The sequence below is a fragment of the Musca autumnalis genome, unplaced genomic scaffold (assembly GCF_047663935.1).
Source record: "Musca autumnalis isolate F117 unplaced genomic scaffold, ASM4766393v1 scaffold_1, whole genome shotgun sequence".
Lineage (NCBI taxonomy): Eukaryota > Metazoa > Arthropoda > Insecta > Diptera > Muscidae > Musca > Musca autumnalis.
In genome coordinates, this window is record NW_027411644.1 from 194,288,882 (window position 1) to 194,312,770 (window position 23,889).

The following is a 23,889-nucleotide window of genomic DNA, read 5'->3' on the forward strand; positions in this document are numbered from 1 at the left end:
TCTTTAGCCACTATAACGAGGACTTTTTGAAGGTGTTATAGCATGGATTTTTAACAGATTTTTCAAAGTTGCTTTAAGAACTTGAAACATGAATATCAAATATTTTGTTCAAGGATTCTGTAAAGACTTTAAATTGTGAATTTCTTAAAAAAACTTTTTCAACGATTTCTTTAAGGGGTTTTAAAGTCTTGCAACGTCGACAAGAGCATCTTCAAGAAATTACATCTTGGATTTCTTAAAAACTTCGTCTATGATTTGTTAAGGCCTTCAATGTGGATGGGAGCCACCGAAATACATAACAGCCTTGCACTTTGTATACTCGGGTTCGATTTCCAGGCCAGGCAACATCACATTTTCAACGGTGGCAAAATATCGCTCAGCTGAATATTGGTGATATTTCCTGAGTATTTCGGCTATGTAAAACTTCACTACAAGTGCTGTCATAAGACTAGGCGTTCCGACTCGGCTATAAAAAAGTAGGTCCCATAACATTAAGCTAATGTGAATCCTCTTTCGGGAATGTTTGCGAGAACTTATACATTAGGTTGAGAAGAGGGGTGATTCAAGATCACCACATGTCCTTAAAAAGAAAGGGCATACACTTATGCCAGAAGAGGCCTGTTGTGCGCTCTAATTTTATGTGTCCTGGAATTTGTTGTTGTTGTTTAAATTTTTTTATTAGTTTATGTTGGAATTTGTTGTTGTTGTTTACATGTTTTTATTAGTTCAAGTTTTTGAACCCGATGTCCTTCATATGGTCGAGTCCTGTAATTATGTCGTTTCCCATTAGTTAAGTTCTCAAGTTTGTGAAAGCCTCGCAGTGGCAGAGATAGTGTTCCAACGTTGCGTCGTCCTCGCCACATGACCTGCATTCACTATTCTCTGCACAGCCTATCCTGTGCAGAAGCGCTTGTAGTCCTAGATGCCCTGTAAGGACACCAATCAGTCTACTGATATCCTTTTTACTCATCACTAGGAGGTCACTTGTTTTGTCCTGGTCTGGGTTTCCCCATAGAATTTTTGTAGTTTTTTCCCTATTCCTGGTTATTCCATAGGGATACATGAGCATTCTTTGCCCAAGCTTTTAGTTCTATACGCGCCGCCTTTAAAGGCTTGGCATTGTCTAGACTTACTGTAGGTAGCTCCCTGGCATGTTTTGCTAAGGAGTTTGCTACTTCGTTTCCCGTAATCCCTATGTGTCCTGCTACCCATATAATGTTTACCGATCCATAATGGGAATAGTCGTCGTTAATTGAATTTTTACACTCTAAGACAGTTTTCGATATTGTTGCCTTACTTGTTATAGCTCTAATTGCTGCTTTTCTATCCGTCAGGATGTTAACTGTGAGTGGCCTTGTATTTGTTTTAAACCAGTTCAGACATTCTGTGATCGCTCGGATTTCGGCCTGGAGGATCGTGTTATGATCCGGCAGCCGAAGGGAGATCCTCGTTTCAGTTTGCTACTTCGTTTCCCGTAATCCCTATGTGTCCTGCTACCCATATAATGTTTACCGATCCATAATGGGAATAGTCGTCGTTAATTGAATTTTTACACTCTAAGACAGTTTTCGATATTGTTGCCTTACTTGTTATAGCTCTAATTGCTGCTTTTCTATCCGTCAGGATGTTAACTGTGAGTGGCCTTGTATTTGTTTTAAACCAGTTCAGACATTCTGTGATCGCTCGGATTTCGGCCTGGAGGATCGTGTTATGATCCGGCAGCCGAAGGGAGATCCTCGTTTCTGTGTCTACGATATAAAGACCCACTCTCGTTCTCCCCCCTAACACAGCCCCGTCCGTAAACCTACAGCTTCCAGCGGGAATCTGTGCTAGGGTTCCATCGATCCACATATCTCTGTCCGGTATAAACTTCACACAGAGCTACTTCACTTGATTCAGGTATCCGGTCCGATACTATTTGATTTATAGATTCACCCATTGTGACCCGTAATATGCTTTGGTGGTATGTTTGGTGGTCTCTTTCGATCCACTCGCTCATCGCTTTCAGTCTTATAGCCGCGATGGCTGCTTCATACCTTACCTGTATTTCTATCGCGTGGACAAATAGAATTGTCTCTAAAGCCCTAGTTGGTGTAGTCCTCATCGCCCGCTAATGCTTAAGCAGCACATTCTTTGGACTCTTTGCAATGTTTCCACATTGTATTTTTTCTCCATAGCTGTCCACCATACAACAGATGCGCAAGTAAGAATCGGTCTTATTACGCTTCTGTATAGTCAGTGTATCATTCTAGGATTAAAACCCCGTTTTGAGCATATAGCCCTTCTACAAGTTGACCAAAATTTGTATGCTTTGGCAGCCCTTTCCTGAATATGGTCTTTCCATTTAAGTTTCCTATCTAGAATTACCCCCAAATATTTAACTTTTGGAGATATAGTTGTTGTCTTATTCAGGAAAACTGGTTCCGCGACGGAGCCCAATTTCGTTTTCCTAGTGAAAGACATAACTCTGTTTTTTCCGGGTTAACATTGAGACCTCTTGGTCTAGCCCAGTTGTAAGCTATATTTAAAGCCTCTTCGGCTCTCCTACAAAGTAGATTTGGATTATTTCCCCTTAGAAGTATTATAAGGTCGGCTGCATAGTAGACTGGTTCAAATCCTTCCTTGGTTAAGGACTTTAGTAGACTTTTTATGGTAGTGACCCACAGAAGCGGCGATAAAATCCCCCCTTTGGCGTTCCCAGCCCTACTCTGTCTCTTCTTGTTACGTCATGTAGCGCTCAGCTTATCCATCTGTTCCTTAGCATGTCGTCTATCCAGTACCTCAGCGTTCTGTCTACACGAAATTCGTCTAAGGAGTGGATCAGCGTTTCCGTGCTGACGTGTTGAAAGATCCTTCTATGTCGATGCAAACTGCGAGTGTGTACATCTTCATTTCGAAAGTCCTCTCTATGTGGTGTACTACCTCATGTAATGCGATTTCCACTGATCTACCTTTCACGTATGCATGTTGTTTATATTTCAACATGTCGTTGGGAATTTTGCTCTTGATCATGGTATCGACTGTCCGTTCCATTGTCTTGAGTAAGAAAGATGTTAAACTTATTGGCCGATAAGATTTTGGTACTGCGTAACTTGCCTTACCTGGGTATAAAAACCACCCGTGCCTCCTGCCAGGCTATGGGAGTATACGCAAATTTTAAGCACGAGTTAAAAATTCTGACCAGCTTGGACGAAATGTAGTCCACTTCCCTTTGAAGTAAGGCCGGGAAGATCTGGTCGGGTCCTGCTGCTTTGTTTGGTGAGAAGCTCATTACGACTTGCTTAACCATAGATTTGTCTATTTTTGGTACTTCTTCTGATGAGTGGACATTCATTCCATCGATAGCACTGTTTGGGCCGCAGCGCCCGAACGGAAGTGTGTTCTCATCAGAAGACCTAAGGTTTCATCGCTTGTTTCCATCTTCCTTCCCATTTCATCAACCATTAGCTCGGCCTGTTTTGGCCTTCCTTGTCAGTTTGTTGTATTCTTTTAGTTTTGATTTGTAGTTGTCCCAGAATACAGCTAATTTTTTCGTTTTGCTCTATTGTAAAGTCTACGGACCTCTTTGCCTTTGTTATGAATTCCCCCTGTCATCAAGGGTTTTTCGAAGGCAGACTTCCTTTTTCGTAGGGGATAACTATCCTCGAAAGACTTTACCAGGGCTTCGGCTAATTTGTTGACTTTACTGTCTATGTCCTCTTTACTTAGGCATTCCTCATAATCTTCTTTCCCAAGTCTGTACCTTAATTTAATTCCGAACTTGGTTTAGTTTGTTTTGTATTTTTTACGGAATGTTATCGGGTTTGGCGGTGGCCTTTATATTTTGAACCTAATATACCTGTGGTCAGAGGAGTGGTCAACTGAGACCCTCCAGCCATGTACCCCGTTTATTAGATTTTCTGAACATATTGTTATATATAGTACTTCCTCCCTAATTCTGTTAACAAATGTTGGTTTATTTCCTACGTTAAGAGTTATTAGGTCGTTAGTATTCAAATAATCTGGGAGGGCTTGACCCCTTTTGTTAATGTTAGTACTGCCCCACGAAATGTGGTGTGAGTTAACATCGCTACCTACTAGTACTTCGTTACCTTTTTGCTTGATTTTCCTCACCAGATGCTGCAATTCCGACGTAGGTGGTAATGTCGGGGAGTCGAACGGTAGGTATATAAACGCTAGGTATATATTACCATTCCCTTGCTTCAATACTGTGGCGTCCGACTGTGACAGCTCTGGAGAGAAAAGAAAGCATACATTTTTATGGGCTATAATACAGGTCCCCTGGTGGGTACCTGTACTAGCGTAGAAAAGTTGATAATTTATATGGTTCAATCCAAAGACCTTGTTCTTCACTGTCCAAGGTTCCTGGATTAGACCTATATGTATATTACCTTTGTTAATTTTCTCCATCAGCGCATGAGTCGCCGTTTCGCTCCGATGGAGGTTGATCTGGATGACCTCAATCATTGTTCGTCCAGTAGACGGTGTACTGGGGAGGCGCTGATGAGTTCGTCTACCTCTGTGTCTTCGCTCGGTAGGTTTTTTTCCCGGCTAGGTGGTTGGGCAGTCAACATCAACATCCCCGGCCAGTCAACACCAAATTTTCAACGGTGGCAAAATACCCCTCAGTAATGTTGGCGACATTTCCTGAGTATTTCAGCAATGTAAAACTTCTCTACAAAGTGGTGTCTTAAGACACGCCGTTCGGACTCGGCGATAAACAGTAGATCCCATATCTTTGAGCTAATATGAATCGGGGTGCACTCATTGATATGAGAGAAGTCTCCCTTGTCCCGTATGGGATGTTTGTGGAACAATTATTATTATAGTTGGTTGGGCATCTTCCTCCTCTCCGACTCTTTCCAGTCTTGAAGGTGGCTGCGTTGCAGATATAGAACGCCCTGCAATTCGTCTTTGAGAGACTGGCTAGTGAGAGGTTGTCAATTCCCACCTAGAGTTGGGCAATCTCGTTCAATTGAACGATGCGGATCACTGTCCTCGTTCAAAGACGAAAGAGTAACAGCATAAAAACCAACGTTGGAAAATAAGTATACGCAGTTTTGTCAAAGAAATTACCGGTGTCCATTGAACGAGATAGTGATCCGGATCGTTCAATTGAAAGAGATTGCCCAACTCTATTCCCACCACAAGGAGAGTGCCCTCTTCTTTCTCCTTCCTGCGGAAGACTTCCAAAGTCTCATTTTGCTTTTCAAAGACGTCGAGCATGCGAGCCCCAACTTGCAGCCATAACCTTTTTCGAAAACTGCCGCTTTTTTATTTCAATGCTGAAAATGTCGGAAGTCCAAACTCACTCATCTAATATGTGGCAAACAAAAATATCATTGTCACCCCCGTGGTGTAATACACAAAGAAGACTTCATCCAATACAATTAGATAAGAAAATGCCCAACATACTATTTGTAATTAAAGAAGGTTTTATAATGTTTGCAACAAAAATCTTAATCTTGTCTTAATTGAAAGGACTTCTTATAAACTACCCCTCTACTTCGTAATTCATATTAATTATCCATTACGAAATTAGTTATCAGTCTTTTTGCTTCACAATTTCTTGCCAAAAGTGAGCCAGACAGTCTTTGTTTGTAACTCAAAAAAAAAAAAAAAAAAAAAAAAAACACGAAAAAAATAGTTTGTCTACCGTGAATGATACTTAAATGGCATTCATAGTTGGCAACCATCTTTACTGTTGCCCCAGAAGGCAGAGGCAATTTAATTAAACAAATTTCCATGTTAAATTACAATTTTTGTTTTATGGCCAAATAGGTCTCATCAAATGTTTTTGTATCCTGTGTATTCAGTATCAGACAGACATTTCTAAAAGAAACAAAAAAAAAAAAAAAAAAAGAAACGAAATGGAAAACAAACACTGCAGCATAATCCCCATTTTTGGTGCAGAGAGCATACAAAATTATATATAATTAACACTTGAAACTAAAGTAGAAAAACAAAAACAAAAAACGCCCGGCTGTTTTTCATTTGAAACCATCCCAGTCTTTGCCAGGGAGGTTTGTTTGCATTGTGTAGTGGACTATGACCATTATCCCGTCTATGGCATTCAGACACAGGACGTGTTTTTGTATTTGTTTTTGCTTTTAGTTCCGGCTACATTTCCATTTTTTTGTTTTATTTTATGTTTTTTTGCTGCAGCTACTCTTGTTTCTGCCAGTTATCTGTCGTAACGATGGGTAATGCAATTTCCCAAACACAATTTAAATCAAGCTCTTCTTCTCCCTCCACTACTTCCCTGCTGCTCATCCTTTACAAAAACACCATGGTCCAGACCAGTTTATGGTCATAACAGTGGAGGAAATAAACGGATGGGAGTAAGAAGCTTGCCTCAAATAACCGCCGGCATTTTTCACTGTTGAATAAAAATCCCCAAAAGGCCTGTTTTGCCTAGAATCACGCGTTTGTTTGTTATTGTTGTCGTTGTTGTTGTGGAATATGAAAAGAATAAACAAACACCACCCCCATTCAATACGGCATTGAAAAGAGAGAACATGAGCAAGGATATGAAATATAGCGGCAGTAAAAATATGCGAAAAAAATGAAATAAAAATCCACAAAGGGAGACACAAAAACAGATGTAAAGTACTATAAACAAGTCAAAATGACTGATGATTCAACCCAAAACGTCATTGGGCTATTATGGCCGTTATTTGTAAAATAAAACTAACATATCTTTTTGGACCATTAGCGGGATAGTTTGTTGTATTGGTATACCCTCAGCCTTTTGGCTAAGGCCAAAATGTGCCTCATCCAAATAATGGTTTTCAACCGCAAATATGTTTGTACGATATCCGTTCGTAATATTTTGTCCAATCTTAGTTTATGTTCGAAGATGTGCCATATCGGTCCACTCCCTCGGGTACAGCGCCCACAAAAGTTCAAAGTTTTTCGCAAAATTGGTGCTCACGATAACTCTCAAAGGAAGTAACCGATTTAGTCCATAGCTTGCCCATTGCAATATATCTTTCGGGTACCTCCACGCAAATTTTCGCATAGTTTTATTTTTCCTGCAACTTAGTATAACTTCCAAAATAGGCTGTATCGGTCCAATCCTTAAATGCAATTTAAGGTCTATTGGAGGATCCTTTGGAAAGCCGACTTATACTTTTTTACTTGCTTTTAACTTATAAAGCGTCAACTGAACAATGTTTCCCTTGACCTCTTAGGAGGAACATGGTACCAAAACAAAGTTCTTAGTTAGCAATGAAATTCTTTTAATTCATTCAATTCATTCGACTCTAACTGAACTTATCCTCAGTTTTAGGAATGTAGTTGGTTCCACGGACTGTGATCACAAAGCTTCTGGGATAAATTGAATAGGTTCCCTTGGAAAGGTACACAGGTGCCGATGGGTCCAAACTACTCTGGTTTATCATGTAAGAAGACCGGGAAACACCCGATAGTTGTTTACGAAAGATATCTGTTGATTACTTGCATTTTGGAGAATCCTTAATGCCCCCAAACATCGTGGAGTGATTGTCAGTATCAAAAGTTTTTATAAGTCTAGCGGCACCATCACTGTCCTATCAAACCCATGCTAATGAACGGCAAATGGATACATATTTATTATGCTGGAAGGATTAAAGGTTCATGAGTCGTCGTTCTTGGCGTGTAGGCGTGAGGTAAGGCTTTTTTTTTTTTTTTTTTTTTTTTTTGAAAATTCGAACTGCATGCTTACGACAACTTACAAATATGATACCCTTTGTGGACGAAAAGTACAAAATGGTACTAAATTTAGTAAAATGTGGATTTGGGTGAACAAACAGAGCTGGAATCCTAATATTTGGACTACTGTTGGAGCATAGAGTTGAAGTAGTTTTGGAAATTCGCACTTATGTGTACGAATAGTACTAAATTTGGTACAATTTTTATTTGTGGGAACGGATAGAGATGGAATTCTGAAATTTGGAATAAGCATTGCGATATGGACGTAGTTTAAGAAATTCGTTCCTATGTATAGGAAAAGTACAAAATTTTACTATTTGGTTGAACGCGTAGATCTGGAATCCTGAAATTTGGAGCTACGATTACGGTTGGAGTATAAGATTGAGCTTTTTTTAAATTCGGTACAAAATTTGGTACAATATGGATTTTTGAGAAGGGATGGAGATGGCATTCTGATATTTTGAATTAAGATTACAGATGAAGAGTAGGATTTAGGTATTTTCGGAAATTCATACTTATCGGTACCAAATGTACTAATTGGTAATAAATTTAGTACAATTTGGATTTGGGTGTACAAATAGAGCTGGAATCCTGTAATTTGGAATTAGGGTTACAGTTACAGTGTTGGATTGAGATATGGATGCAGTTTTGGTAATTCGTAGTTACGAGTATGTATGTGTTCGAAAACTGCTAAATTAATCCGAATTTTAAACCTTTACTAAAATATAGAACCGAAATTCTGAACATTAGTATTAGGATCACTCTTGGTGTGCAGAATGGGGATAAGAAAGGGATCTCGCAAATTAGATATTGCGATATTGTGTGTTGGAATGGAGGTGGAATTCGGAAATTTGATATTAAAGTCGAAGTATACGAAAAGTACTAAATCGCTCTACATTTGATATTGTGTGTTGGGACAGAGCTGGAATTCTGGAATTTTGTCTTAGAGTCACTGTAGAAGTGTGCGGTTAAGATATGGAGGTGGTACTATGTAAAGTTCTAAATGGTACAGCATTTCGTACAATTTGTTATTGAGTAAATGGGTATTGGAAATACGTACTTCAGGGACATTATAAGTACTCCATGACATAAAATCAATATAAATAAAAATCAAATGTCGTTCGTTGGTAATGACATCAGTTGAGAACGGCTGGACCGATAATTTCGATAATTCTTTCTGTCAAATGTGCGCCATAACATAAGGCTATATATTTTTTTTATTTCGGAGAGGGCGTGGTACCTCCCCATGCCCTATTTTTATAAAACCCTATTTTATCACGCCCACTTTTTAAATACGTTACATACCCAAAACTACTGAACCGATTTTCCTGAAAATTTCAGAGAATGTACAGGGAGGACCCGTGGTTAAAATAGGCTATACATTGTGTTGAATTTCGGAGGGGTTTGGTACCTCCACTATGTCTGATTTAATAAAACCGCTGTTTTAGCAAAAATGAAACGAGTGATTGAATTAATTCTTCCGAATAACCACCCCGTTCCGAACCACCCTGCTGCGGGCCTGCACTCTCCGAACCACCCCGCTCCGAACTTCCACCCTCCTAACCATCCCTCCCCGAAATTCCACCTTCCGATCCATCCTGCTTCGACCTTCCACCCTGCTGCGGACTTCCACCCTCCGATTCACCATGTTTCGAACTTCCACCCTCCGAACCAATCCGCACTGAACTTCCACCCTACGATCCACCCCGCTCGGAATTTCCACCCTCCGAACCACACCCTCCCATCCACCCCGCTCCGAACTTTTACATAATCGAACCACCCTGATCCGAACTTCCACCCTACGATTATCCCACCCTAGGTACTCATTTTGGAACCTTAAGACCAAACCACGCCCAATTTCTAACTCTGAAACTTCTGAGCCGATTTTCCTACAAATTTCAGGGAATGTACCGGGATAATCCTGGTGAAAATAGGCTGCATATATGTCACCTGGTTCTGGGTGAAAATAAACTATATGTTTTGTGGAGTTTTTATATTTTGTGGAAAATTGATTCAAAACTTCTAAACCGATTTCCATGTAATTTTCATATATATTGTTTGCCGATTTGAGGTATTTGATGCACCCATCAGGCTATATAAGTAAAATTTTAATGAAATTTGGAATCTGTGACTGTATTTGCTCTAGAAATAAATGTGACAAATTATTCTGAAATTGATCTAGATTTGAATATTGTCCCCATGTATTTCTTACATATTCACTGTGGTGTAGGATAGCATATAGTCGGTCACGCCCGACTTTGATTCCTTCCTTACTGGTGTTATTGTAAAAAATACATAAACCTCGCACAGGGGCATCCTGCTCAGTCAGCGCTATACACCTGTGATCATTACCTAGGACCGAAGCCACAAATGGTATGAGCTGTGGGTGACATGGGAAGGCATTTTGTGGAAAAACGTCGGCACAAGAGTCTTCTTCAATCATGCTGCTGTGCCAGAATATGGCTATTTTTTTCTGTGTCGCACAGCCTAATCCAATAATATATTTCCGATTATCTAATAGAAAATACTATCAACAGTAAAATATACAGTGCTGCGCAATACAAAAGCAACAAATCAAGTAATTTAAATAAATTTAGTTTTTATATCTCAGAATTTATGCTAACGAGGGTATATACACTTTCATACGGGCAAAATGTGCCTCATTGAAATAATGGTTTTATACCCCAAGTATAATTGGACGAAATGTGTTTCAGACAATTTGGAGTTGATTTAGCCATGCCCGTCCGTCTGTCTGGCTGGCTGGAGCGCGTGATAACTCTGGAACGGATCAACCGATTTGTCCAAACTTAGTTTAAGTTCGAAGATGGGTTATATCGGTCCACTCCTTCCGGTACCTCCCCCACAAAAGTTCGGAAATGTTCGGAAAGTTTGTGCGCACGATAACTCTTGAAGGAAGTAACCGATTTGGTCCATACTTTGCACATCGTGAAATTTCTACCAGACTTAGATGAAGTATGGACTCAATCGGTCCACTCCTTCGGGTACCTCCCACACAAAATTTCGGAAAAGTTCAGTTTAGGACTTGCCTATGACACCGTGTGTAGTGGTTGGAGGACAAGATAACTCTCGAACAGATCTGCCGATTTGGTCCAAAATGTGGCCTTCGTAATATTCTGTGCAAACTTAGTTTAAGTTCGAAGATAAGCCATATCGGTCCACTCCTTCAGGTACCTCCCCCATAAAAGTTCAAAAATGATGAAAAATTGTGCGCACGACAACTCTTGAAGGGAGTAACCGATTTGGTCGATTCTTTGAACATACTAATATACCTACCAGATATAGATCAGGTTCGAATATGGACTATATTTGTCCACACTTCGGGTACCTCCCACACAAAATTTTGGAAAGATTCACTTTGAGACCTGCTCTCGAATCACTTTGATTCAAACAACTTGCATTCGCTGCCTCAATTACGGCAGTAAAAGTTTTTTCAAGGGGCAAGTTCATATTTCTTGAGAAAACAGCCCGAAAGTTGTAAAAAACTCCTATGACACCATATGTAGTGGCGACAAAATCGATTAGTTGTCAATGAGAGCCGTACCTAAAATTTTCTGAGCGACATTTTTGCAGAACATTTCGAAGCTGAAAAACTGCATCTTGTGGTATTTTTATAGTGTCTCTTAAAATAAAGGATGAAAAGGACATTGATGGGGGCGAGTTACAAGGTCGAAGTGCTCTACAAAAATAATCCTCATTCGATTTGAATGTTATCTCAGTAATAAGCTAAATCAACAGTTAACAAAGATATAACTTTAATTTCAGATGCTTTACAGGGTCTTTAGCAAAAACTTCATCTCGCCATCACGGAAGTTCTACTCACGGCGGATCTGTCCTTCGCGGTTCTTAATATACTCACCAAGGCCTTTCTTCCCCAAGAGGAATTTTCCGTGCCCCAGACTTTCAAATCCATTTTGTTGCACAGTGTATTAAACCATATTTTTATACCCTCAGCCTTTAGGCTATGAAGGGTATATACACTTTCATACGGGCAAAATGTGCCTCATCGAAATAATGGTTTTAGACCCCAAGTATGTTTGGACGAAATGTGTTTCAGACAATTTGGAGTCGATTGAGCAATGTCCGTCCGTCTGTCTGTCTGGCTGGCTGGAGCGCACGATAACTCTCGAACGGATGAACCGATTCGGTTCAAATTTTGGCTTTCGTAATATTTTGCCCAAACTTAGTTTAAGTTCGAAGATGAGCTATATCGGTCCACTCCTTCCGGTACCTCCCCCACAAAAGTTCGAAAATGTTCGGAAAATTTGTGCGCACGATAACTCTTGAAGGGAGTAACCGATATGGTCCATACTTTGCCCATCGTGGAGCGTGTACCAGACTTAGATCAGGTTTTAATATGGACTCAATTAATCCACTCCGTCGGGTACCTCCCACACAAAAATTTGGAAAAGTTCAGTTTAGGACCATCTCTCGAATCGCTTTGATTTTTGCTTTAGCAACTTGTATTCACTGCCCTCCATACGACGGTATAAGTTTTATCAGGGGCAAGTCCATACTTCCTGAGAAAATAGCCTGAAAGTTGCAAAAAACCCCTATGACACCGTGTGAGGAGGTTGGAGGGCAAAATAACTCTCGAACAGGTCTGCCGATTCGGTCCAAAGTTTGGTCTTAGTAATATTTTGTCCAAACATAGTTTAAATTCGAAGATAAGCCATATCGGTCCACTCCTTCAGGTACCTCCCCCACAAAAGTTCAAAAATGTTCGGTAAAATTGTGCGTACGATAACTCTTGAAGAGAGTGGCCGAATTTGACCATACTTTACACATCTTAATATATCTACCAGATATAGATCAGGTTCAAATATGGACTATATTTGTCCACTCCATCCGGTACCTCCCACACAAAATTTCGGATACATGTTCACTTTAAGACCTGCTTTCGAATCACTTTGATTTTTGTTGAAGCAACTTGCATTCGCTGCCTCAATTGCTATGGTAAAAGTTGTTTCAGGGGCAACTCCATACTTCTTGAGCAAACATCCCTGAAGTTGTAAAAAACCCCTATGGTACCATATGTAGTGGCTGGAGATCCCTTTTTAGTATCTCCTCCGCAAAACTTTTGATCTCTAATCCTCATCAACATTTTTGTCAGTTCAAACGCCCAATATTCCCTAAATACATGCGTTTTTTTGGGAAAAAATTGTTTCAATATACACAGGCTGAGGGTATATCTCTGTCGGCCAAGCCGACTGATACTTTTTTACTTGTTTTCCTTAAGCACTGTTATTCCAAATTGCTGTTTACCTAGAATACGCTTCAATTTCTTTTTGATAATTCATACTTCAGTCTACATAGTCAAAAATATCCTGACCATGTCAAATTTGTGTAGACACGACATGGCTCTTCAATATAGGCCTCTTAATTATCATCATAACGATGATCAACATAAAATATAAATAACCTTTGATGCTGACGTTGAATGCCGGTATTCCTAACAGAGTGGTAGACACTATTACCCCGATGGCTTTTCTTTAAACCATACAATGTCTGTACATAGCAGACAAGTAAACATTACAATGTGGTAAGGGTGCAGCAGCAGCTTCTGTATATTTCCTTATAATTCCCAAAAAACGGGGTGGTGTAAAGTGCCTCGTGGGGGGAGGGGGAGACAAAACGGTTGAGACCAGAATTTTATTCAACTTGATGGCTTAAATAATGATTGTGTCTTTGTGTGTGTGTGTGCATGTTTGTTTGTGTGCCAATGTTTGCCGCAGTAGTCAGCCTCAGTTGGCTGATTTTGTCTCTTGCCAGACATTCATGTCTTCTATTTTGGTTGTATTTTACTTTTTTAATTTTTTTGAAGTAATACTTGCCGTCTGCTTTACTTGGTTTGATTTGGCTGCTTGCCAGACACACACAACCATCCAAAACAGGCTAGCAGACAGACATTCAGCCTGCCTGCCAGACAAACATTATTGTCTACTGGCTGGCTGTTGTTCCTGTTGGCGCTACTAGTTTTGCCTTGTTGTGCATATTTCTATGCCACCAAAAATAAACGTTTGTTTGAATTTCCTACCAATATAATCAAGGCTTTAACAAACGGCAGCCGCACGTGTTTTTGCAATGGCTGGGAGAGTGTGTGTGTGTGGATTTTATATTTTGTATATTCTTTGAATTAACTATGATTTTTTCTTGTTTCATTGTTTTTATTCTTCCTTTTTTATTGGTTACATTCCATTTTTTTTTCATTGTTTACAGTGCGTGTCGCAAGTGGAGTTCAAGGGAATTGGATTATTGACAGACGTTTTCGTTTTCATGGCATGCGACACCATTAAATCTGAATGTTGGAGGCACAATCAGGCACAGTGTTGTTGATATTGGGATTTCCTGAATTTTGATTTAATTGCAAAAATTATAGAATATGTGTGCGTGTTTTTGGAATATGTTTTAAATTGAATTGGAGATTTTATTAAAGAAATTATTTTTTGAATTAGGCATGAGGAGCGGCATAAAATTATCTAGTGATGTAAATAGGCGTATAATCAATAAAGGCAAAACTTTTCATAATACGAATACGATCCGCTGTATATGTAGAGTATGTAGAATAGAAGACCTCCGTAGGAGGTTTCTATAGAACAGAAGACCTCCGTAGGAGGTTTCTATAGAACAGAAGACCTCCGTAGGAGGTTTCTATAGAACAGAAGACCTCCGTAGGAGGTTTCTATAGAACAGAAGACCTCCGTAGGAGGTTTCTATAGAACAGAAGACCTCCGTAGGAGGTTTCTATAGAATAGAAGACCTCCGTAGGAGGTTTCTATAGAATAGAAGACCTCCGTAGGAGGTTTCTATAGAATAGAAGACCTCCGTAGGAGGTTTCTATAGAATAGAAGACCTCCGTAGGAGGTTTCTATAGAATAGAAGACCTCCGTAGGAGGTTTCTATAGAATAGAAGACCTCCGTAGGAGGTTTCTATAGAATAGAAGACCTCCGTAGGAGGTTTCTATAGAATAGAAGACCTCCGTAGGAGGTTTCTATAGAATAGAAGACCTCCGTAGGAGGTTTCTATAGAATAGAAGACCTCCGTAGGAGGTTTCTATAGAATAGAAGACCTCCGTAGGAGGTTTCTATAGAATAGAAGACCTCCGTAGGAGGTTTCTATAGAATAGAAGACCTCCGTAGGAGGTTTCTATAGAATAGAAGACCTCCGTAGGAGGTTTCTATAGAATAGAAGACCTCCGTAGGAGGTTTCTATAGAATAGAAGACCTCCGTAGGAGGTTTCTATAGAATAGAAGACCTCCGTAGGAGGTTTCTATAGAATAGAAGACCTCCGTAGGAGGTTTCTATAGAATAGAAGACCTCCGTAGGAGGTTTCTATAGAATAGAAGACCTCCGTAGGAGGTTTCTATAGAATAGAAGACCTCCGTAGGAGGTTTCTATAGAATAGAAGACCTCCGTAGGAGGTTTCTATAGAATAGAAGACCTCCGTAGGAGGTTTCTATAGAATAGAAGACCTCCGTAGGAGGTTTCTATAGAATAGAAGACCTCCGTAGGAGGTTTCTATAGAATAGAAGACCTCCGTAGGAGGTTTCTATAGAATAGAAGACCTCCGTAGGAGGTTTCTATAGAATAGAAGACCTCCGTAGGAGGTTTCTATAGAATAGAAGACCTCCGTAGGAGGTTTCTATAGAATAGAAGACCTCCGTAGGAGGTTTCTATAGAATAGAAGACCTCCGTAGGAGGTTTCTATAGAATAGAAGACCTCCGTAGGAGGTTTCTATAGAATAGAAGACCTCCGTAGGAGGTTTCTATAGAATAGAAGACCTCCGTAGGAGGTTTCTATAGAATAGAAGACCTCCGTAGGAGGTTTCTATAGAATAGAAGACCTCCGTAGGAGGTTTCTATAGAATAGAAGACCTCCGTAGGAGGTTTCTATAGAATAGAAGACCTCCGTAGGAGGTTTCTATAGAATAGAAGACCTCCGTAGGAGGTTTCTATAGAATAGAAGACCTCCGTAGGAGGTTTCTATAGAATAGAAGACCTCCGTAGGAGGTTTCTATAGAATAGAAGACCTCCGTAGGAGGTTTCTATAGAATAGAAGACCTCCGTAGGAGGTTTCTATAGAATAGAAGACCTCCGTAGGAGGTTTCTATAGAATAGAAGACCTCCGTAGGAGGTTTCTATAGAATAGAAGACCTCCGTAGGAGGTTTCTATAGAATAGAAGACCTCCGTAGGAGGTTTCTATAGAATAGAAGACCACCGTAGGAGGTTTCTATAGAATAGAAGACCTCCGTAGGAGGTTTCTATAGAATAGAAGACCTCCGTAGGAGGTTTCTATAGAATAGAAGACCTCCGTAGGAGGTTTCTATAGAATAGAAGACCTCCGTAGGAGGTTTCTATAGAATAGAAGACCTCCGTAGGAGGTTTCTATAGAATAGAAGACCTCCGTAGGAGGTTTCTATAGAATAGAAGACCTCCGTAGGAGGTTTCTATAGAATAGAAGACCTCCGTAGGAGGTTTCTATAGAATAGAAGACCTCCGTAGGAGGTTTCTATAGAATAGAAGACCTCCGTAGGAGGTTTCTATAGAATAGAAGACCTCCGTAGGAGGTTTCTATAGAATAGAAGACCTCCGTAGGAGGTTTCTATAGAATAGAAGACCTCCGTAGGAGGTTTCTATAGAATAGAAGACCTCCGTAGGAGGTTTCTATAGAATAGAAGACCTCCGTAGGAGGTTTCTATAGAATAGAAGACCTCCGTAGGAGGTTTCTATAGAATAGAAGACCTCCGTAGGAGGTTTCTATAGAATAGAAGACCTCCGTAGGAGGTTTCTATAGAATAGAAGACCTCCGTAGGAGGTTTCTATAGAATAGAAGACCTCCGTAGGAGGTTTCTATAGAATAGAAGACCTCCGTAGGAGGTTTCTATAGAATAGAAGACCTCCGTAGGAGGTTTCTATAGAATAGAAGACCTCCGTAGGAGGTTTCTATAGAATAGAAGACCTCCGTAGGAGGTTTCTATAGAATAGAAGACCTCCGTAGGAGGTTTCTATAGAATAGAAGACCTCCGTAGGAGGTTTCAATAGAATAGAAGACCTCCGTAGGAGGTTTCTATAGAATGGAAGACCTCCGTAGGAGGTTTCTATAGAATAGAAGACCTCCGTAGGAGGTTTCTATAGAATGGAAGACCTCCGTAGGAGGTTTCTATAGAATGGAAGACCTCCGTAGGAGGTTTCTATAGAATAGAAGACCTCCGTAGGAGGTTTCTATAGAATAGAAGACCTCCGTAGGAGGTTTCTATAGACCTCCGTAGGAGGTTTCTATAGAATAGAAGACCTCCGTAGGAGGTTTCTGTAGAATAGAAGACCTCCGTAGGAGGTTTCTATAGAATAGAAGACCTCCGTTTGGAGGTTTCTATAGAATAGAAGACCTCCGTTAGGAGGTTTCTTTAGAATAGAAGAGCTCCGTAGGAGGTTTCTATAGAATAGAAGAAGTTTCCATAGAATAGAAGACCTCCGTTTGGAGGTTTCTATAGAATAGAAGACCTCCGTTTGGAGGTTTCTATAGAATAGAAGACCTCCGTTAGGAGGTTTCTTTAGAATAGAAGAGCTCCGTAGGAGGTTTCTATAGAATAGAAGAAGTTTCCATAGAATAGAAGACCTCCGTAGGAGGTTTCTATAGAAGACCTCCGTTAGGAGGTTTCTATAGAATAGAAGACTTCCGTTAGGAAGTTTCTATAGAATAGAAGACCTCCGTAGGAGCTGTAGTGTAGTATAGAAGACCTCTATATTATAGAAGACCTCCTACATAGCAGGTTTCTATGGAATAGAAAAACTTCGTTGGATAGAAAACCTCTGTAGGATGTCACAGTTGTCATTAGGCTTCCAGTGGCAATGTTTTTGAAGTTTCCTTCTCTAAAAAATAATAAAAAAGCTCATTTCATTCATTTCGTTTAATCCCAAATGAAATGAGACAAATAAAAAAATATTTTTTTCAAATTGGCCCTTAAAAAGAAGAGCACTTAAATTATAAAATGAGTTACAGATTTGTCATGGTCATCTTAAGGATAACATTCATAAAAAGGATAATGTCAAACCCCACACAAACATCCCTTCACTCCCTTCAAACTCACTGTCACCGTGAGTTACACCCTAAAAATCGTTAAGAAATAAAGTCAATTCATTCTAAAGAAAGAAAAAATAAAAAATTAATGAAAAAAGATAAAGTTAAAGATTTGTTTTATGACTTTGGCCGAAAAGGTAACAAAGTTGTTTCTTCTTCTTAATTCGTGTTACATGAAATACAAACTTCACCTTTGAGAGTTCGCTGGTTGTTGATACAAAAAAAATTATTATTTTGATTATTGCCTTGGTAAGAAGCCCCAGTTGGGGTTGGTTGGTTAGCTGATTGTATAACTTCTTTTTTGTGTTGACTGGCAGACTTGGTTTGTTACATCCGTTGCTAAACTTTGTAGACGATAAATTTTCTTCACAATCACTGAACCATGTGAATGGAAAGGTGGATGTTTTTTTTTCTTCCTGAAATTCATCGATAAAGTTAGATTTCGCTGCTGCATCGTTCTAAAGATGACGATAAATACCAACATTATGGCTTTCAACACAGAAGACGTTGTTGCAAAGATTGTGGCGGCTTCGCAAAATTTATTATTTCATGGATGAAAGCTGTGGACAGACGGACGTACGGTTATAAAAAGTAAACACTTACAAATATCCTGAAAATGTTTCCTCTTTTTGCAGGATATTTTTTTTTTGACATTTTCGATTTACTTAGACATATCCTTAAGGTACAATTAAGTGTTGGGTAACCTGGGGAAAATTGCCACATAAATGCTGTCATGATGTTAATATTTTATTTATTTTTTTTCTTGTGGTTATTCGCGAAATCAACAACTTTTTTTGAAGAAAATGATTATTTTATGAATTATTGGCAATTTTATTTTTAGTAAAAAATAAATAAAAGTGTTTGAAAAATTGTTAAAATAAATAATACATAATATCGTCGTGAAATCGAATTTCAAAGTTCCGCAATATTGTCGCGTTTAAGCAAAACGTCTAAACGAACGTATTGGCAGGAACACAAAGCGGTAGTGGCCCCGTTAAGATTTCGATCGTTGGCGGCGGTCAAAGGGGTTCGAAAGTTTGGCGACGTGAACGTATCGAAATGACAAATGATCCAGATTTGGATGATTGTGCTTTTCTATCAGGTATGACACTTATAAAAAATTTATTGAGAAATTGAAAATTTGGAACTTCAAAAATTTTTAAGATTATTTTTTAATGATCGTGAATTTTTTAAGAATATTTCTGAAGGATCAAGAGACCAATAATCGTGAATTTTGTATAGGTATTTTTTAAGGACCAAAGAGGCAATAATTGTGTATATTTTACAAAATATTTTCGAAGGACCAACAGATCAATAATCGTGGCTTGTTTAAAGAATATTTTTGGAGGGCCAACAGACCAATAATCGTGGATTTTTTAAAGAATATTTTTGAAGGGCCAACAGACCAATAATCGTGGATTTTTTAAAGAATATTTTTGAAGGACCAACAGACCAATAATCGTGGATTTTTTAAAGAATACTTTTGAAGGGCCAACTGACCAATAATCGTGGATTTTTTAAAGAATACTTTTGAAGGGCCAACTGACCAATAATCGTGGATTTCTTAAAGAATATTTTTGAAGGGCCAACAGAACAATAATCGTGGATTTTTTAAAGAATATTTTTGAAGGACCAACATACCAATAATAGTGGATTTTTTAAAGAATATTCTTGAAGGACCAACAGAACAATAATCGTTGACTTTTTAAAGAATATTTTTGAAGGACCTGCAGCAATTATCGTGGATTTTTTAAAGAATATTTTTGAAGGACCAACAGAACAATAATTGTGGATTTTTTAAACAATATTTTTGAAGGGCCAACAGAACAATAATCGTGGATTTTTTAAAGAATATTTTTGAAGGGCCAACAGACCAATAATCGTGGATTTTTTAAAGAATATTTTTGAAGGGCCAACAGACCAATAATCGTGGATTTTTTAAAGAATATTTTTGAAGGGCCAACAGACCAATAATCGTGGATTTTTTAAATAATATTTTTGAAGGGCCAACAGACGAATAATCGTGGATTTTTTAAAGAATATTTTTGAAGGGCCAACAGACCAATAATCGTGGATTTTTTAAAGAATATTTTTGAAGGGCCAACAGACCAATAATCTTGGATTTTTTAAAGAATATTTTTGAAGGGCCAACATACCAATAATCGTGGATTTTTTAAAGAATATTTTTGAAGGGCCAACATACCAATAATCGTGGATTTTTTAAAGAATATTTTTGAAGGGCCAACAGACCAATAATCGGGGATAATCGTGGATTTTTTAAAGAATATTTTTGAAGGGCCAACAGACCAATAATCGGGGATAATCGTGGATTTTTTAAAGAATATTTTTGAAGGGCCAACAGACCAATAATCGGGGATAATCGTGGATTTTTTAAAGAATATTTTTGAAGGGCCAACAGACCAATAATCGGGGATAATCGTGGATTTTTTAAAGAATATTTTTGAAGGGCCAACAGACCAATAATCGGGGATAATCGTGGATTTTTTAAAGAATATTTTTGAAGGGCCAACAGACCAATAATCGGGGATAATCGTGGATTTTTTAAAGAATATTTTTGAAGGGCCAACAGACCAATAATCGGGGATAATCGTGGATTTTTTAAAGAATATTTTTGAAGGGCCAACAGACCAATAATCGGGGATAATCGTGGATTTTTTAAAGAATATTTTTGAAGGGCCAACAGACCAATAATCGTGGATTTTTTAAAGAGTATTTTTGAAGGGCCAACAGACCAAGAATCGTGGATTTTTTAAAGAATATTTTTGAAGGGCCAACAGACCAATAATCGTGGATTTTTTAAAGAATATTTTTGAAGGGCCAACAGACCAATAATGGTGGATTTTTTAAAGAATATTTTTGAAGGGCCAGCAGACCAATAATCGTGGATTTTTTAAAGAATATTTTTGAAGGGCCAACAGACCAATAATCGTGGATTTTTTAAAGAATATTTTTGAAGGGCCAACAGACGAATAATCGTGGATTTTTTAAAGAATATTTTTGAAGGGCCAACAGACCAATAATCTTGGATTTTTTAAAGAATATTTTTGAAGGGCCAACATACCAATAATCGTGGATTTTTTAAAGAATATTTTTGAAGGGCCAACATACCAATAATCGTGGATTTTTTAAAGAATATTTTTGAAGGGCCAACAGACCAATAATCGGGGATAATCGTGGATTTTTTAAAGAATATTTTTGAAGGGCCAACAGACCAATAATCGGGGATAATCGTGGATTTTTTAAAGAATATTTTTGAAGGGCCAACAGACCAATAATCGGGGATAATCGTGGATTTTTTAAAGAATATTTTTGAAGGGCCAACAGACCAATAATCGGGGATAATCGTGGATTTTTTAAAGAATATTTTTGAAGGGCCAACAGACCAATAATCGGGGATAATCGTGGATTTTTTAAAGAATATTTTTGAAGGGCCAACAGACCAATAATCGGGGATAATCGTGGATTTTTTAAAGAATATTTTTGAAGGGCCAACAGACCAATAATCGGGGATAATCGTGGATTTTTTAAAGAATATTTTTGAAGGGCCAACAGACCAATAATCGGGGATAATCGTGGATTTTTTAAAGAATATTTTTGAAGGGCCAACAGACCAATAATCGGGGATAATCGTGGATTTTTTAAAGAATATTTTTGAAGGGCCAACAGACCAATAATCGGGGATAATCGTGGATTTTTTAAAGAATATTTTTGAAGGGCCAACAGACCAATAATCGGGGATAATCGTGGATTTTTTAAAGAATATTTTTGAAGGGCCAACAGACCAATAATCGGGGATAATCGTGGATTTTTTAAAGAATATTTTTGAAGGGCCAACAGACCAATAATCGGGGATAATCGTGGATTTTTTAAAGAATATTTTTGAAGGGCCAACAGACCAATAATCGGGGATAATCGTGGATTTTTTAAAGAATATTTTTGAAGGGCCAACAGACCAATAATCGGGGATAATCGTGGATTTTTTAAAGAATATTTTTGAAGGGCCAACAGACCAATAATCGTGGATTTTTTAAAGAGTATTTTTGAAGGGCCAACAGACCAAGAATCGTGGATTTTTTAAAGAATATTTTTGAAGGGCCAACAGACCAATAATCGTGGATTTTTTAAAGAATATTTTTGAAGGGCCAACAGACCAATAATGGTGGATTTTTTAAAGAATATTTTTGAAGGGCCAGCAGACCAATAATCGTGGATTTTTTAAAGAATATTTTTGAAGGGCCAACAGACCAATAATCGTGGATTTTTTAAAGAATATTTTTGAAGGGCCAACAGACCAATAATCGTGGATTTTTTAAAGAATATTTTTGAAGGGCCAACAGACCAATAATCGTGGATTTTTTAAAGAATATTTTTGAAGGGCCAACAGACCAATAATCGTGGATTTTTTAAAGAATATTTTTGAAGGGCCAACAGACCAATAATCGTGGATTTTTTAAAGAATATTTTTGAAGAGCCAACAGACCAATAATCGTGGATTTTTTAAAGAATATTTTTGAAGGGCCAACAGACCAATAATCGTGGATTTTTTAAAAAATATTTTTGAAGGGCCAACAGACCAATAATCGTGGATTTTTTAAAGAATATTTTTGAAGGGCCAACAGACCAATAATCGTGGATTTTTTAAAGAATATTTTTGAAGGGCCAACAGACCAATAATCGTGGATTTTTTAAATAATATTTTTGAAGGGCCAACAGACGAATAATCGTGGATTTTTTAAAGAATATTTTTGAAGGGCCAACAGACCAATAATCGTGGATTTTTTAAAGAATATTTTTGAAGGGCCAACATACCAATAATCGTGGATTTTTTAAAGAATATTTTTGAAGGGCCAACAGACCAATAATCGTGGATTTTTTAAAGAATATTTTTGAAGGGCCAACATACCAATAATCGTGGATTTTTTAAAGAATATTTTTGAAGGGCCAACAGACCAATAATCGGGGATAATCGTGGATTTTTTAAAGAATATTTTTGAAGGGCCAACAGACCAATAATCGTGGATTTTTTAAAGAATATTTTTGAAGGGCCAACAGACCAATAATCGTGGATTTTTTAAAGAATATTTTTGAAGGGCCAACAGACCAATAATCGTGGATTTTTTAAAGAATATTTTTGAAGGGCCAACAGACCAATAATCGTGGATTTTTTAAAGAATATTTTTGAAGGGCCAACAGACCAATAATCGTGGATTTTTTAAAGAATATTTTTGAAGGGCCAACAGGCCAATAATCGTGGATTTTTTAAAGAATATTTTTGAAGGGCCAACAGACCAATAATCGTGGATTTTTTAAAGAATATTTTTGAAGGGCCAACAGACCAATAATCGTGGATTTTTTAAAGAATATTTTTGAAGGGCCAACAGACCAATAATCGTGGATTTTTTAAAGAATATTTTTGAAGGGCCAACAGACCAATAATCGTGGATTTTTTAAAGAATATTTTTGAAGGGCCAACAGACCAATAATCGTGAATTTTTTAAAGAATATTTTTGAAGGGCCAACAGACCAATAATCGTGGATTTCTTAAAGAATATTTTTGAAGGGACAACAGACCAATAATCGTGGATTTTTTAAAGAATATTTTTGAAGGGCAAACAGACCAATAATCGTGGATTTCTTAAAGAATATTTTTGAAGGGACAACAGACCAATAATCGTGGATTTTTTAAAGAATATTTTTGAAGGGCAAACAGACCAATAATCGTGGATTTTTTAAAGAATATTTTTGAAGGGCCAACAGACCAACAATCGTGGATTTTTTAAAGAATATTTTTGAAGGGCCAACAGACCAATAATCGTGGATTTCTTAAAGAATATTTTTGAAGGGACAACAGACCAATAATCGTGGATTTTTTAAAGAATATTTTTGAAGGGCAAACAGACCAATAATCGTGGATTTCTTAAAGAATATTTTTGAAGGGACAACAGACCAATAATCGTGGATTTCTTAACGAATATTTTTGAAGGGCCAACAGACCAATAATCGTGGATTTCTTAAAGAATATTTTTGAAGGGACAACAGACCAATAATCGTGGATTTCTTAAAGAATATTTTTGAAGG

General features: G+C 38.0%; 1 protein-coding gene across 5 annotated transcripts in view; it reads left to right on the plus strand.

Annotated features, from left to right (window-relative positions):
* The window catches only part of LOC141388877 (endoplasmic reticulum aminopeptidase 2), a 237,939-nt gene that overhangs the window by 130,901 nt on the left and 83,149 nt on the right, over nt 1-23,889 (plus strand). Inside the window, exon 2 of one of the 5 annotated variants that reach the window (XM_073959435.1) lies at nt 18,632-18,892. The exons of the other annotated variants lie outside the window; for them this stretch is intronic. Coding sequence (XP_073815536.1) covers nt 18,850-18,892 — 43 coding nt within the window. The 5' untranslated portion in view covers nt 18,632-18,849. The remainder of the gene's footprint in view (nt 1-18,631; nt 18,893-23,889) is intronic. 5 annotated transcript variants of the gene reach the window in all.